General features: G+C 42.1%; 1 protein-coding gene across 1 annotated transcript in view; it reads left to right on the top strand.

The window, feature by feature from the left end:
• The window catches only part of plppr4a (phospholipid phosphatase related 4a), a 42,629-nt gene extending 27,111 nt beyond the window's left edge, over nucleotides 1–15,518 (top strand). Inside the window, exons 5-11 of the mRNA XM_030074734.1 lie at nucleotides 5,335–5,392; nucleotides 6,304–6,477; nucleotides 8,489–8,624; nucleotides 9,135–9,363; nucleotides 9,796–10,411; nucleotides 10,892–11,042; nucleotides 14,587–15,518. Coding sequence (XP_029930594.1) covers nucleotides 5,335–5,392; nucleotides 6,304–6,477; nucleotides 8,489–8,624; nucleotides 9,135–9,363; nucleotides 9,796–10,411; nucleotides 10,892–11,042; nucleotides 14,587–15,518 — 2,296 coding nt within the window. The remainder of the gene's footprint in view (nucleotides 1–5,334; nucleotides 5,393–6,303; nucleotides 6,478–8,488; nucleotides 8,625–9,134; nucleotides 9,364–9,795; nucleotides 10,412–10,891; nucleotides 11,043–14,586) is intronic.
• The last annotated feature ends 555 nt before the right edge of the window (nucleotides 15,519–16,073 follow it).

Here is a 16,073-nt window from a genome sequence, read left to right as displayed (position 1 = left end):
TTTTCCCGGTTTTGACATAAGTGGGCATCCACCACAAAAACCAAATACAAGCTGTCAGCCAGTTTAGAAATGACATGACTGGGTTTCACTTGAAATGACATAGGCCTTGTTCAGGCTGCAGGCAAAGCACATTTGTTTCTCACACCACATCTTTAAGACAGACTGTCCGCAATGTTATTCACGAATGATCAGATCAGATTTGGGTGTCCAGACATCACCAACCTATCTGCACTGTTGCTATGGTAACGATGTAGGCATCAGTAACTATGTACAGATGCAGGAGAAATGTTCAGAAGCCTTCCCCCAAAGTGGCAACAGAAAATTTATTGAAGCATCTGTCCAGACTATTGTTCTGTGTGTTGTGCAGCTCTGCCAGTGGCAGCATGGATTCTACTCTGCCGTTTTAATGCTCTTCCGTCCCTCTGGATTTGACGTCATTTTGAGAAACGAACATTTCCCTCCCTCTGTTTTCCAAAATAACATGGTGCAAACAGCATAGTTTTTTAAAAAGCTTTCGTTTACATCAACCTGCATAAATATGCCATCAAGCACCATCATAACTATGCCAAGGCAAGCCAATCAGATGGCGCATAATGTGACGTTGGCTGCCTAAAACTCTGTTTTTCTCTGTTTTTCTCAGTTTACATGCAAACGCCAAACAGGATCTCCACTCTGGCCAGAGTTTTTAGAAAGAATCGTTTTCAGAGGGACAAGAGACGAATTCGCCGTTTGCGTGTAAAAGAAGGGCACAAATGAAGGGAAATGTCTCTGTTTTTAAAAATACCTGTGTATGTGTAAACGGGCCCTGAGTGGTGAAAGCCCTTATTGTGCTGTGACCTTCAAGCTATCATAAAATGCAATTACAAAATAAAAAAAAATACTGTGCAAGAAAGCTTCTGCGCAGTCGCCTGCACAAACAATATCAACAAGAAACTGCAGCAACCTTTTCACAGATCAACAAAATTGAAAGAAAAACACATTTTTGTGAATGCACCTGTCATATGGTTATGCCTGTATACAACAAACTCAGTGGAGCCACAGCCACAAGTCTGACCAATTCCTAATTGAGGTATGATTATAATATCACCAAAAAAATTGGTGTTCTATTTTGTTTTCTCTATTGCCATGTCAAAGCATGTTTCCAAAAACAATTGAAAAAAAAAAGAATACATACGTATGTCTCTTTTACTGTACAGACAGAGAGAAGACGTTAGGCCTACATAAAAACATGAGAAACAGTACACCATTAGAATTGAACTTTCCTATCCATCTGCACAATCCTGTGTGAAAGCTAGCTGGCTTTATGATGGACAGAAGTTAGACTGTCCATTTAAACTCATCACATTAATTTTTGTCCCTGACTGGCTGTAATGCCACATACCCACACAGAAGTCCCAGGGAGGGCTCATTGTTTCTCTGAGGCTTTAAGCTTTAATAAGATACCTATCATGTTAAAGTTTCTTGAAGGCAAGAAACTTCTGTATAGGAGTGTGTGTAAGGAAACAGGAGGTCGAGGAAAGTCTGTTGTAAATTCCAACATGAGCAATACATGCTTTTTACTCATTTTTGGAATTGGCACAGTTTGTGAATTAAAACATAGTATTAGCTTGATTCCTTGAGCATTCCTGAGAGGATAAATACCAAGAATAAGATCAGAACTGTCTGTGTTTTTCTCTCCAGATTCAAAAGTCAGAATATAGTACACCAACTCTGAAACTGCTATGGGCTCTATGCACTGCAGGCTCCTACATATTTCTGGTCAAATCTCAGCTGGCATATCAACTTCTGCCACCGCCTGTGATCTGTAGCAAGCCAGTTAGCTGACTATCGTGGCCAGTATAAGCTTACCTCAGTTGTAATGTAATGATGATTTTTCTTCTTTTTTTGGGGGATCACCCTTTTTCTTAATCATGAGGACAGCAGCACATCCTATTATTGCTGTATCCCACAGTGTATAAGTTTCAGTCAGGTTCAATCCCATGCTCAGCTCTGATACATTTCCCAAAGACAGAAAACTGCAGAAAAAATGGGTAATTAATATTCGCAGAGACAGTTTTACCATCACAAATCCCTCAAGTTGGTGCAGATGGAATGCAGCCGACATTTTCAAAGTGCAGACCAGATTGAGCCTTCAACTCCAGCTGGGTGCCGGCTTCTGAAAAATGGGGCTGTTCTGGTGTACATCACCCCCGACACTGGCCAGCCCAGCACTTTTTTCATAGAAAAATCTCCTGCCTGATTCTTCTCAGCAGCTGAACTGTCAGCTGATGAATTGAAGTGCATCTCTGCTGCATAATGCTTCCTGAGGTTAGGGAAATCTGCTGGACCTGACGGCATTCCCCCAGAGGTAGTTAGGCACTGCCAGCTGGATGACATCATCTTGGAGGTCTGCAACCAGGCTCTCTTGACAAACAGCAAGCCAGAAATATGGTCTCTTTCAAACATTGTCGTGCTAAAATCTGGAGATCTCTCAAAACCGGAAAACTACCGTGGCAGCAGCCTGACCTGTATCATTGCTAAAATGTACACCCGCATGATACTAAATAGGCTACGGAGTGCTATTGATCCCCACCTCAGGGAAAACCAAAATGGATTCAGAGAGGGGAGAACCACCTTAGCCCAGATCCTTGCCTAACGGAGGATCACTGAGGAATTGAAGAGGAACAATCTGGTGGCAGTGTTGTGCTTCATCAACTTCAGGAAGGCATTTGAATCTGTACACAGAGGAATGATGATGAAAATACTCAAGGCCTACGATGTTCCTCCCAACCTACTCCGTGCCAATGGGGCCACGTACATGGGAACAAGAGCCAAAATGATCACGCCTGACTTCCATACGGGAGTACTGCAAGGAGACACCCTTGCTTCCTTCCTTTTCATAATAGTACTGGACTGTGCCCTGAGAAATGCTGAGAAAACGGGAACAAGAACTAGGCTTCACTATCACTCCCAGAAGATCCACAAGACACCCTGTGGAAACTCTGACAGACCTGGACTATGCCGACGACATCTGCCTGCTATCTAATGAAGTAGAGCAGGCACAGGAACTCTTAACCAGAGTGGAGTTAGAATGTGCCAAGGTTGGCCTCATGCTAAACGCAAAGAAAACAGGTCATAACCTATAATATCCCCCAAGAACATCCGCCCCTAACAACAACAGATGGCACTGCTCTAAAGGAGGTCACTGACTTTAAATACCTGGGCGCATGGGTTAACACCACAGAGCAGGACCTCAAAGTGAGGAAAGCACTTGCATGGAGAGCTCTTAACGGCATGAACAGTGTGTGGAAATGGGTGCTAAACATGAAACAGGACGAACACATTACCAACAAACGGCTGTATGGGGAGTTACCGCATGTGTCAGAGAAGATAGCAATCAGGAGGACGAGACTTGCCGGTCATTGCCATCGACACCAAGAATTCCCAGCAAGAAAGCTTTTGCTGTGGGAACCGACACACGGGCGTCGCTCAACAGGGCATCCCAAACCTACCTACGTGGACGTGCTGAAGAATCACACTGGTGCAGAAAGTACAAACAAGCTGGCCAGATGTATGGAGAACCGGGATGACTGGAAACGCCAATGGATAGCTCGTCTGATGACAACGTAGAAAGCGAGTACCTGACACGCATTTAACCAGCTCATTTTAACTTCATCTGTAATTTCTGACACACATCAGAGCTACGACAGTGGAGGAGTCCCCACCCACCTGCACATTCAATTATTCCAGTGTCAGGTTCAGGTTGACTAAATAATCTTAGCCTGAACTGACGTGATTGTGTCAAGCCTGTAGGAAATGCCATTTTATTTTTAATTTTTATGTGGAAAGATAAGCAATTTCATTGTATGGTGTAACTGTTTTACTGTGCATATGACAATAAAACTCTCTTTCTCTCACTCTTTGACTCCCTTTCCTGCTCTATATGCAGATAAACACAAATCATTTCAGAGAGAGAGAGAGAAATTGTGATTGTTATGCACAGTAAAACAGGCAGTTACACTGCACAATGAAATTCTTACTTTGCTCGCCCTCCTTCCTCACAAAACATAAAAATAAAACGTCATTTAACAGGCAGCAGGTGTTCAACAAAAGGGGACATCCTTGCTCACTCCAGCCTCATTTTAGTGCGTCTGTCAGTCACTGAAGATGCGTTTCACAGCTGTTAAAGGCTCGACCCGATCATGTTCAGGTTCAGATTATTGAATTATTCCAGCGGGTCTAGGATGGTCTGGTTCTCCACTTAGGTGGATAAATCTGTAATATTTCTTTGGTCTTCCTGTAGTAATTGCAATGCATGGATTCACATGGCCGTCTATAATATTTCTGTAGTGTTTCTTTGGTAACTCTATTGCATCCAGTGTTAGAAAGAATGTGTTTGATCATGCCGGGTATGAAATTTGAATGCCACCACCTCCTATTTTTATATGGAAGAAAAAACCCTGCATGTTGGCAATACATATTTTAGAGACCCCCCAAAATTTCTTGTATCATGTTTTTAGGGGAGCTGATGTCTTATGGGGAGCTGAGCTCCTTTCTTTTCTGCTCTGCCTCTTCTGCTATTCTCTTCAATCAATCAATCAGTCTTTATTTATATAGCGTCAAATCACAACAAAGGTTATCTCATGACGCTTTACAGGTAGAGCAGGTAAAGACCACACTCTACAAATTACAGAAAAAAAAAACAAACAAAGAAACCCAACAGATTCTGCCAACTTCACTGGAAGCTGATGTGTGGTTTGAGGTGAAATGTGGAAGTGTTGCATGCATACCCATTGGAGCCCGTTGGAGCTCCTCAAAACGGCGTGTCAAGGGTGCCATTTTGTGGAGTTTTGGAACAATACAAAATGGCCGCCTCCAATCTATTCCAGAGTTTCTCAACATTGAAACAAGGTTGTATATAACCACTATTTGAACAGTGTGAACATTTGATCAACTCTTCCTTGGCGCAGGGCCAATCTGTCTACAAAGTTTCATGTAAATCCATTCAGAATATTTTCAGATATCTTGTTGACAGACAGACAGCATGATTACATTTTCTCCTTGTCAGAGGTAATAAAACGCACCCCCCACCCCCCATCCTACATAGAAACAGCATGTTTTAAACACCTGCAATGCACACCCCCCACCCCTTACCCAGCCACCCACACTCACACACACGCACGCACACACACACACACACACACACACTAACCCAGCTGCTCTGAAAGTCACTCCCTTGCTTCAGATGAATAATCAGTACTGTCCTTAGCTGTCTGACCACTTATGATGCTCAGTCACCATGATGATTAGCATTGAGATTAGCATAAAGAACACTCTGTCTTTCTCTCTCCACAGGAAGTCTTTTCCCTCCCAGCATGCAACCCTGGCTGCCTTTGCTGCTGTCTACATCTCAGTAAGTGCAACAAAAACACACACGCACACACACACACTCACACATACACTTATGCTTCACACCTGAGTACATTAGGTGCATTCAGACACCAAAACTCAGACTGTTTTTTTCCCCACATGTTCATTTTCAGTCTTGTCATTCTTCATTTTTTCATTAGTCATTCTTTTCATTCTTCCATTCTTTTTTCTTTCTTTTTCATAGTCTATCGCTCACACTGATGTTTACCAAGCAGGCAGAACCAGCATGGAAAGGTTTAACAGAAGGTTCAATGATAATTAACCAAAACCTTTTCAACAAGGGACTTGCACTCGGAGTTGATCATTGATCATTGAGTCAGACTTGTATGAATTTCAAGCATTAAAAGACACACAGTGACAAGTTAAAGCCTCTGCTCTAAAATCAGTAAAAAACATGGTGTCAGGTAGCTTATTACTTCAGTAAAAGAATGTTAAGAACATGCAGACAGTAGCTAAACAAAGTGGATAAGCGATGTAGTAGCAGTATGAGTATGGTTGTCACAATAACCACAAATTCAGTAGTTGATACCAATACTAGTGAATTTCCATGATTCTTGATACCTGTTTTGATACTAAGGGGTAAAAAAAAGAAAAGAAAAAAATCTAATTTACTTCAACATACACTCCTTTATTACAATCTGTTGAACATTTAAGTGTTTAAGCCTTAACGTATTTAAAACAAACAATAATTGAGAGGTCAGAGTGTAAACAACAATTGTGCCAAGAATTGGTGCTGTTTGTTTGTTCTTGAAGTTTCTTCCTCTTGCCCATAGTTCAGTTTCATTTGAAAACATTATGCTGTAAGTATTTTAAACTTAATCGTCACAGGTGTGTATTGGGTTCTCTTTAGTACTCAGATAAGAGGACTAAACCCTGATAACGGATGTATTTCAGATGTACTTCAACACAGTGTTGACAGACTCGGCTAAGCTGCTGAAGCCTCTCTTGGTGTTTTCCTTCATCATGCTTGCCATCTTGGCTGGCTTGACAAGGATCATCCAGTTCAGAAACCATCCTGTTGACGTCTACTGTGGCTGGCTGCTGGGAGGAGCCATCGCTGTCTATCTGGTAATACATTTCACATCAGTGAAAGTCACAAACCAACCACAAATCAGCACTTCCTGTACTATCAGAGTTCCAACATTCATCATATTTCGAATTGAAATAGACAATTGGTGCCAGGGATTGACATATACTGATTCTCACAGTTGATACGATAATTAGTAATCCAGAACATTGATAACTGATATTTAGGGCGTGTGTCATTGCTACTAGAAACTGGTGAACCCAAGAACAGACACAAACTGGCTGGAGACAGGATTGAAGCAAAACTATTTATGTGAAGATTGCAGGTGGATTGCTGAGCCAGGTTGGCTCCAACACCAGGGTACTGGGTGGACACATTCCAGCACAGAGTTTGACAAGTGGGACAGAGACAGACTTGGGTCCAGTGAGACGCTGAGCTGAATTTGATAAACAAAATTAAAAATTTTTAAAAAGTACTCAAACAAAATTCAGAAAAAAAATAAAGGGAATTTTGGGGAATCCCAAAAAAGTTTGGAAAGTTTGGATTGAGAAGAAAAGCTTTCATTCTAAGAAGCTGAAATATTTTGTAAGTTTTGTAATCTTTCTGGTAACAAAACTGTTGTACACATGAAAATGCTGGTAGGGGAGAATATGGCGGTGTTTTTGAACTTCAGCAGGCACTACAGAACAGGCTGAGTGAGTTTTGAAAGGGTGAAAGCTCAGCAAGTAGTGTTTGAGTCACTGGTATAGATCATGCCCTTGTGAGCGCTGTGTTGCTATATGCACTATTGGGATAGTCTTAAACTTAAAGTGGAGATAAAAGGTGTTGCAAACCAGGTTAACATGATAGCAAAAATTGAATATCACCATATTGTCTCATCAGAAATTCACAATATTCAACATTATTGCGATATTTCGGCATCAACCCACACTCTAAAAAATGTGTTTATATGATTCTACATTCTTCCAAGATCCTCTAAATTTTATTATTTTACGTACATGAATTGCACATTAATCAAAATTGTCATGTGCTGTCAGAACTGTGCTTATTTGATAATATTGTCTCATTCAACAATTCAAAATGTTTTAATTTTTTTTAACATTATTAAAAAATCCTCTCCTAAAATCTCCTATATTGAATGTTTAATTATATGGGTTGCACCTTTATCATCACAATCACAATGCATATTAGTTTGATATTGTAGAAAATACTAGATAAAGCTGCAAATATCACAACATTTGATATCATCATATATTGGCCCCAGCCTACTGCAAAACATGAGCTATGTAGATTCATGATATTTCCACTGCACTGACACGTTAAGTGTAATGCTATTCAGTATAATGGTCCTCTATGTGCTCAAAGTAGAGCTGGGTGGTTCAACTTTCTGTAGAGACAAACTATATTCAGCACTTCCCACACACCATCACCCCCAACCCACACACCTACACACACACACACACACACACACACACACACACACACACACACACACACACACACACACACACACATACACAATCCTGTCAAACAGCCTACACTTTGTCTTTCTTTGAGTGGATCTGGCTGCTGATCTACACTGTGTTCTCCAATCTCCTGAACTAAGAATTGTTGGCTACAGATATGTGAGATCATCCTCCATAACAGCACCTTAAAAAGCCCAATCAAAGTCAGCTGATATACAATCACCAGTTATGAAAACTTGAATTTAAGTATATTTCACTACTGAAGGCCTTGATATTCAGTTTTTATGTTCATAGAGGTTCATTCATAAGGAGCTCTGTGATTTTTCTGTTAAAACTGGCAATACTTTTGATAAGAATTACAATTTCTGGATGTCTATGGATATTCTCATTTATCCAGGTCATCGTTCTCTACAATTTCTGGACCACTACCAACAAAAAAATATCCAGTGCATTTCAGTCCTGGAGGCATGGTTGTCACTAAAAACTGCAGTGGTCCAACCTTTTTTATGCTTACGGTTATGCTACATGTCTTCTATGTCTGACTGTGTGTGTGTGTGTGTGTGTGTGTGTGTGTGTGTGTATGCAGGGTGTGTATGCGGTAGGGAATTTCCAGCCCAGTCAAGATCGGTCCAGGAGCCGAGCATCTCCACCCACCCTGAGAGAGCCCCCCCTCTCCTCCCTCCCCAACGTCAGCCAGTCAGCAGCCAGCAACAGTCACCAAGGTAATTGCATCAATTTATCAATATTACTGATGAACCACTAGAATAAATGTATTTATTAAAACGGCACCTTACATGATTGAATCTCTTCTGGAACACAGGGGTTTTCAAAGTGGTTTCCAGGAACTCCTCGGGTCCTCAAGGGCCTTTAAGGGGGTCCTCAGCAAAATAAGGGATAGTTTAATTTTATTGTAATTGAACTGACAAGAAATTGTTAGAATGCAGAAAATGTATGAGGGATCATTTTAAAATTCTTTTTGTCTTCGTGTTATGTTGTGCAGTGGCTACTCGTAAAAAATAGTAATCAGTGTTAATAGTTACCACCAACTGGAATACAGAAGTTGGCCCGGTACAACAGCTACAGCTCATTGCATAGGAAAGTCCATTCTACTGTGCACTCCACCTTTTCATGGTTCCTGACTGATTCCAGTTAATTCACTAAGTTTAGAATCAACCATTCCTTTTTCAGGACAACAGTAGCAGTAATACCCCACTTTGTTTGTTTTCTAATAGGCCACCACACCCTGGCTCCCAGCCAGCCTGAGCCTATCCTCACGCGAACGTCCTCCTACACCTTGTCCCCTAACCAATCAGAGCCAATCCTGACACGAAGCTCCTCCTACCGAGAGCCCTCCCTGTCCAATCTGAAGAGAGCCAGTGCTGAGGTGGAGGTGATCAGCCCATCCAGTCCCCTGGGTAACCATGACAACATGATGACCTTCAGCAGTAGCACATTGCCAAGGTAACGTTTTTGGTGAAAAAGACAAACATAAATCAGGTTCTGGGGCTTTCCTAAGCTATCTGACTGGCTCAGATAACAAATTCAAGTCTTCAATTCAGGAAACGCTGTGTAAACAAAGCAACAAGAAGGGCAATATTTCTCCAACAAGGCATACTTTAGTGCACTTTCAAATTTATACATTATTTCTTGATACACCTTCCAATCACTAGACCCTGGATGCATTACAGCCATTAAATGTCTGTTAAAATGTTAAAGTGTCATTTGTCATTAAAATGTCATTTCTCACAATGGCTTTTTGTGCTGTTATTATGTGAGTTTTAATCATCATCCACAAAGTCGACCATTGCTTTTTGTCTCGACAAGCTTATCCTATCATAGCTGTTTTCTGTCATCTTCTTCTTGATGGTGAAGTTCCTCTGGCCCTTCCCGCAGGTCCCACGGAGGCTCGTCACTGGAGGAGGGTCGTATTCCTCGCCGCCACGCCTCCATCCATGCATCGATGGACTCACAACGATCCAAACAGCTCCTCAGCCAATGGAAGAACAAGAATGACAATAGGAAGCTCTCACTCCAGGTGATGGACGGAGTAAGGCCAGCCTCTGCCTCATCTCCTCAGGGAAACATTGAGCTGCGCTGCTCCTCTGAACCTTCCACCATGGGCCTGGAGGCAGAGCTCCGTGCTGGGACCCATCTACCTTCAGCCACTGGCATGGAAACTGAACTCCGCGTCGGGACTCATATCCCCGCTCAGTACATGAAACTAGCAGCTAGTTCTGTCCCTCTGGTCAATCATAATCACTTAGCCCACAATGGCAGTACTGGATTGGCTGGTGGAGCCAGAGTGTCTATCCAGTCACGGCCTGGTTCCTCCCAGCTAGTTCACATTCCTGAGGAGGATAACCCCACCCCCAGGGACCAGGAAAGTGAATCAGAGGACAGTATTATGGATGGGGGAGGGTCAGTCAGAGAAAAGTGGCTAAGAGTGGCTGAGAAGACCACCACGCCCTGTAGACCACTAAGTGCAGGGGGACAGCCTCGACTCATGCAGGTCAATATTATATTATCGTGTATTATATAATATTATATTATAATCTGTGACTGCTTAAGCCTTTTATTTTGTATTATGCATCCATCAATCTGTCTAAACTAAGTCATTTGCTTGTCTGTTTTGCTGAGTCTTAAGCTGAAGATTCATCTTGGGCATCATTTCATCTTGAAATCTCACCAGAAGTGCTTACACAGGGCCTCCCAGCAAGTGAACAATACTGCGCCCATGCAGGAAACTCCATCACTCTGAGGAAAACTGCAGCTTGCAAGACAGACTGTATACAGATATTTAGGAAACTTTTGAATTTGCAATGGTTGTAGAGTCTTTGTTTCAAAAATAGAGTAGCTTAGACATAGCAGCAGCAAAGTTGATATTAAATATGTCAGTCATGTTCCAGGTGATAGCATCATCCCCTCTACTATGCACAAGTAGCAAGGCTAGGATTAATTGAGATTTCACTGTGTCTGCTACATATTCCAGGTGATAGCCTTATCCAAGCAGCAAGGTCTGCTGCATTCTCCTCGGTCAGAAGATGGCGGCAGTACTGTCAGCTGCACCGGATCCATCCGGTACCGAGCACTAACGGACCAGGACCCTTCACCTCCTGCCTCCACCACTGGAGCAATGGGAGGTCTGTACTGCGGTGAAAACCACATACTTCATTTGTGTACAGTATTGATCTTTGTCATGGTCTCATAGTTTTACAGTAACTATACCAAGTTTACCCCTGTAAGGCCCACAGTTGCAAAATTACATACATGACTTTTACCTGTCTTAAAAAAAATCAGTGACTTTTTTTTTTTAAAGACCACATTTACATAGTCATTGGGTTCTATTTTTTAGCTTCACAATGATCATTTCCAGTAAATGCATATATAGGTTGAGCCATGATGATGAACTCACATAGCCCTCCAACTTTCCAAGCTGGAAGTCAAAACAGCATCTTAGACATTACGTGGGGACATTACACTTTTCACATGTTCAAATATGGAAAAAAAACACTTGTATAAATATAATACCTTTGATGATTCACTGCAACTAAGTTCTGTTAAAATTTAGACCACAATTTAGACCTGAATTCAATAAATGAATAAATTATCTGGGTGTGGTTATTAGTATTTGAAATTCTTTATGTAGCAGTATTTGAAGCTGTGTATGTATCTTTTAAATTTAAAAAAATACATTTAACTGATCCAGGGCTTTTTCTGGGCTTTACTTGTTTTCCCAAATAGCTGCATGTTGCATTATGCAGAACCAGGTTCTGAATGTTCTGGAATGTTTTGGGGGATGGTTCGTGCATTACTCAGGGGCAGGTGAGCATGTTCCTAGACGTGGATATGTAAAGTTTTCTGGGGGGCAGCATGGATTCCCTTTTTAGTATGGTAAGTGCAGAGCATAATTGGGTAGCCAGACAGTATCATTGCATTGGACCAGTGAGAATGTTCCTATATGTGATAATGTAAGTGGTCAGTGTGGAGCTATTGTGCCAGGATTGTGTCAGACAGTATTGTCACACAGTCAGACTGGCTGTGTGACTTCAGTAGAATGTGTAAATAGGATAGGGATTAATTTGCATTGAAATTATGGAAAATACTACTTTTTTCCATTTCAGCATGCCACCAGTAAAGAGAGGTCTTCTATACAGTGTGCAGAATGTTGTTAATGGCAGTCAAAATGGGGAGAGTGATTTTGAGATGCAGTCAGATGGCGCTGATGCAAGTGATGAAGAGGCAGAAGAAGATGCCAGTGAAATGGACAAATGAAACCAACAACCCACTGACTGCCCAGTCAGTGATTGATGGACATCAAGCCCCAACCAAACAAACAGTCTAGGCCCCATGACAGGTATCGCTTGCTGAAAAAGGATTTTATAATTCCCAATACTGATTTTTCTGGACCAGGTATCACCTGTGATGCCATTTCCCAATCCAGTTCCCAATTCAGGTGAGCCCAACTCTCAACACACCAAAGAGAGGGTGACTATCCTGAAACAGTGGGAGCTAACAGGCTGAGGAGGTCAGCCCAGATTGTCCTTTCCGCCGCCACATTTGCCAGCTTTTCCTGGGAATCCTAAGGTCTTCCCAGGCCAGCTTGGAACGACCAAGTGGTTCCGCCAGGAACACATCCTCAGGAAGGCACCAAGGCACTAATTAGATGCCCAAACCACCTCAGCTGGCTCCTTCAGTGTGGAGGAGCAATGTCTCTACTGCAAGGGCCTTGCAGAGCACCGTATCCTGAGGGCTGTACCAAGCCATCCTTCAGAGGACACTCATTTCTGCTGTTTATATCTGTGATCTCATTCTTTCACCTCCCAGAGCTTGTGATCATAGATGAGGGTTGGAACAAAGATTGACCGATAAATTGAGAGCTTTGTCTTCTGGATCAACTCTTTCTTCACCATGACAGTCCGGTACTGACTGCTCTCCCTGCCCTGATCCGCCTGTCAGTCTCCTACTTCATTTTCCCCTCACTTGTGAACAAGACCCCAAGATAGTTGAACTCCTCCTGAGGCAGTAACTCACTCCCTCAGCTCCCAGTTACTGACTCAAGTGAAGGAGTATTTGTAAAAATATGACTGATGTGTGATTATTATTCATGATATATAGCTATATGGGGCTAAATAAGCAATGAAATATGCAAATGAATCCTTAGTTGTTTTGTATGTTTGTTCAGACAGTATGAGTATGTATATAGAACTTCTGCCCCAAACTATGGCCAATGTTGCAATATTATGCTATTTCCCTAAATACCCACAACACGGCAATCAGTCTTGGTACATGGTGTGCACGTTTATCTGGTGAGCCACTGGGGTGCCCCCACCATATGATATTATTCATAATAATACAATATTAATTTGTATGCAAAAAAGTGTCATGATATCAACGATATACCAGCAATATGTGTGCTGACACATTTACATACCCTGCCCTATACAGCATTCTCTCAACAACAAAAATGCTGAAAGCCAGAGCAGCATCAGCCTCTGATGAGGAATTAGTTCACTGTTTCCCACACCACCCAGGTATATTAACAGTTGCCCAAGTATAATTCGACCCATTCAGGGTTTCCCTTTTATTAATATTTTCAATAGCCACCCCCAGATGGCACTAAATTTCAATTTTGAAATTTCACACAGTCAAACAGCTCTTTCAGCTCTTGTCTGAAATTTTCTAAATCTGGTACACATATTCCCTGGGTCATTTAGCAAATACAGTCCATAACGGCTGCTGTGTTGATTTTTTTTCCATAACCTTTTTTGGATACTCTAAGATTTTTTGTTAAGTTTTAATTCCATTTGACGTGCTATCTAAGGATGTTGGTCTTTAAGAATTGCAAAGCAAATTTGAATATAATAAAATTTCATTAAGTTATGATCATTTAAAATTTAGCAACAATGGCTAATCAGATGGAAAATACCTTAAAGGTTTAAAGGTTTGTTTAATTGTATGAAGCTTCATGAGAATATTAAAATAAGGTTGATGAGCATAAATGCACATGAAGTACAACATAGACACATGGTGGGTGTACATTGTAAACCCACTATGGGTGTAAAACAGCACGAGCTTATGTCGCATAACTGGCTTGACCAATTCCAATGAAACTTGGTACATGTGATACTTGGGGTCTCGTGGCCTTAAACATTTTAGTTGGTAACATAGATTGTCATTTCTCGGTATGGGTTCAAACAGGACCAAGTGTTTTGCCATGTGCTGAATTGTCTGTAGCTTGTTTGGATCCTAAGACATGGCTTGTTAAATTTTAATTTATGTGAACTGTTAATTTAGTTTGACAGTAGTGCTATTAAAACTGTATTATCACCAGGCGTTAAAGTATGCTAGAGGAAACAAAAGTTGGCAAACTTTGCATAAGAATGTCAACAATTTTTGTTTCAGAGAAGAATCTAAGCGGGTCACCTGAGGTCAACCGAGGTCACCGCAACAACCTTCGTTACCGGATGGGCTCCTTATTATTTATCATTATTTATTAGTACTTGTAGTTGTGCTTGTATCAGAATCATATTATTATTGGTATTAGCATGTTAGTAGTAGTAGTAATAGTAGTGTAGAAGTAGTAGTAGCAGTAGTGGTAGTGGTATTATTGTTATTTATATTGTTATTAGCAGTGGTAGAAATAGTAGGAGTAATTAATTAACTTGTGTTGTTTGTTCCTTCCAGGAGGTTTGGAGAGAACTGGCAGTATTGTACGTGTTGAAGCTCACCCAGAGTCCCGGTCAGGCAAACCAGTGGTGAAACCTCCCAGCAACGATGGAAGTGGCTCGTGGCGATGGAAACCTCCAGAGCAACGACCCTCTCTCCGCCAGTCAGGTTACGCACTCAACGACCTGAACAGACATACAGACAGCTGCGATTCCCTGAGGGATGGGGGGTCGCTGGACGGAAGAAGAAGTGTGACAGGGACGGAAACTGAAAGTGATGGAGGAGGAGAAGGAGGAGGAGGAGCTGGAGGTGTATATTCTAACCACCCACATGTTGTACACCCTTTACATCCTTTACACCCCAATAATCCCAACAATCCCCAGCACTCAAGTTTTAACCCCAGTACCCCCACTAATCCCACTTTCAACAACCCTCACCCAAACTTTAACCCCAACAACCCTAACTTGCCCTTCACCCCCACTACAACCTTTGCTCCTCCCTTCCACCCACACCCCCAAGCAATCACCACCATCAGGGTCACCCCAGTAGAAGGGGCCGTTAGCAGCGACGGCGGCTCTGACTCCCAGTCAGCGGCTTCGTCCAGCCGGGAGTCTACCCTGAGGAGGAAGTGTGGAGACAACATTGTCCACATTTCTGATCGAGGGCCCAGCCCCGATATCCACAGCAACCACCATCTCTATGACAACGGTAACCGCCTTGACAATGACAGCAGCCGTTTCCAAGACAACCCCAGCAGCCGTTTCCAAGACAACCCCAGCAACCGTTTCCAAGAAAACCCCAGCAACCGTTTCCAAGACAACCCTAATCACCCCAACAGGCAGTTTCAGGGGATTTTTGGCCGGCCAAGCCCAACCCCTCCCCCTACCTTGCCACGCCCCATTCTAACTCACACTCCACCTCCCACTTTGGGGTTGGCCTATAAAGAATGACATGCTCAGGCCTAAATTCAGTCTATCCCTGTGATACCAGTTTGTCCTGGGCAAAGTAGGTGCAAAATAGTAGTAGAAATGTGCGGCATAAGCCAGAAGTACACAGCATCTTTTTTAAGTAACAGAAAATTTAGCTCATTAAATCTGCCCACAATTAAGGGCTAGCCACTAAATAGACTCACTGGTACCACCCCTAACCTCTCACTTGGTAAATGAAGACACACTACAGGTTTCATAATTACATGTCTGACCTCTAAATTGGCAAGTATAAACCTCTACCAACCTCAGTGCAGTCAGTACTGAAACAGAATAAATTTCACCCCAGGCCAATTTCTAAAAATCTATCAGCAATAGACCTGTGATCCAGTTTGGGTCACAAAACATAGTTTTTGAACAAATCCAACTCGCTCGTAAGGAAAGACAATATCCTGAGCCTAACGAACAAAGGGTGAGTTTGACTCAACTCCTTTTGCCTACATATGTTTTAATCTTAGACACCAATTGTAATGCCCTCATTTTGTAAATCCAACAAATGCAATGCACACACACCACAGG

Source organism: Myripristis murdjan, chromosome 17, assembly GCF_902150065.1.
Source record: "Myripristis murdjan chromosome 17, fMyrMur1.1, whole genome shotgun sequence".
NCBI classification, from domain to species: domain Eukaryota; kingdom Metazoa; phylum Chordata; class Actinopteri; order Holocentriformes; family Holocentridae; genus Myripristis; species Myripristis murdjan.
The sequence above is the reverse complement of the archived record's forward strand: the minus strand, read 5'-3'. Positions and strand labels throughout refer to the sequence as shown.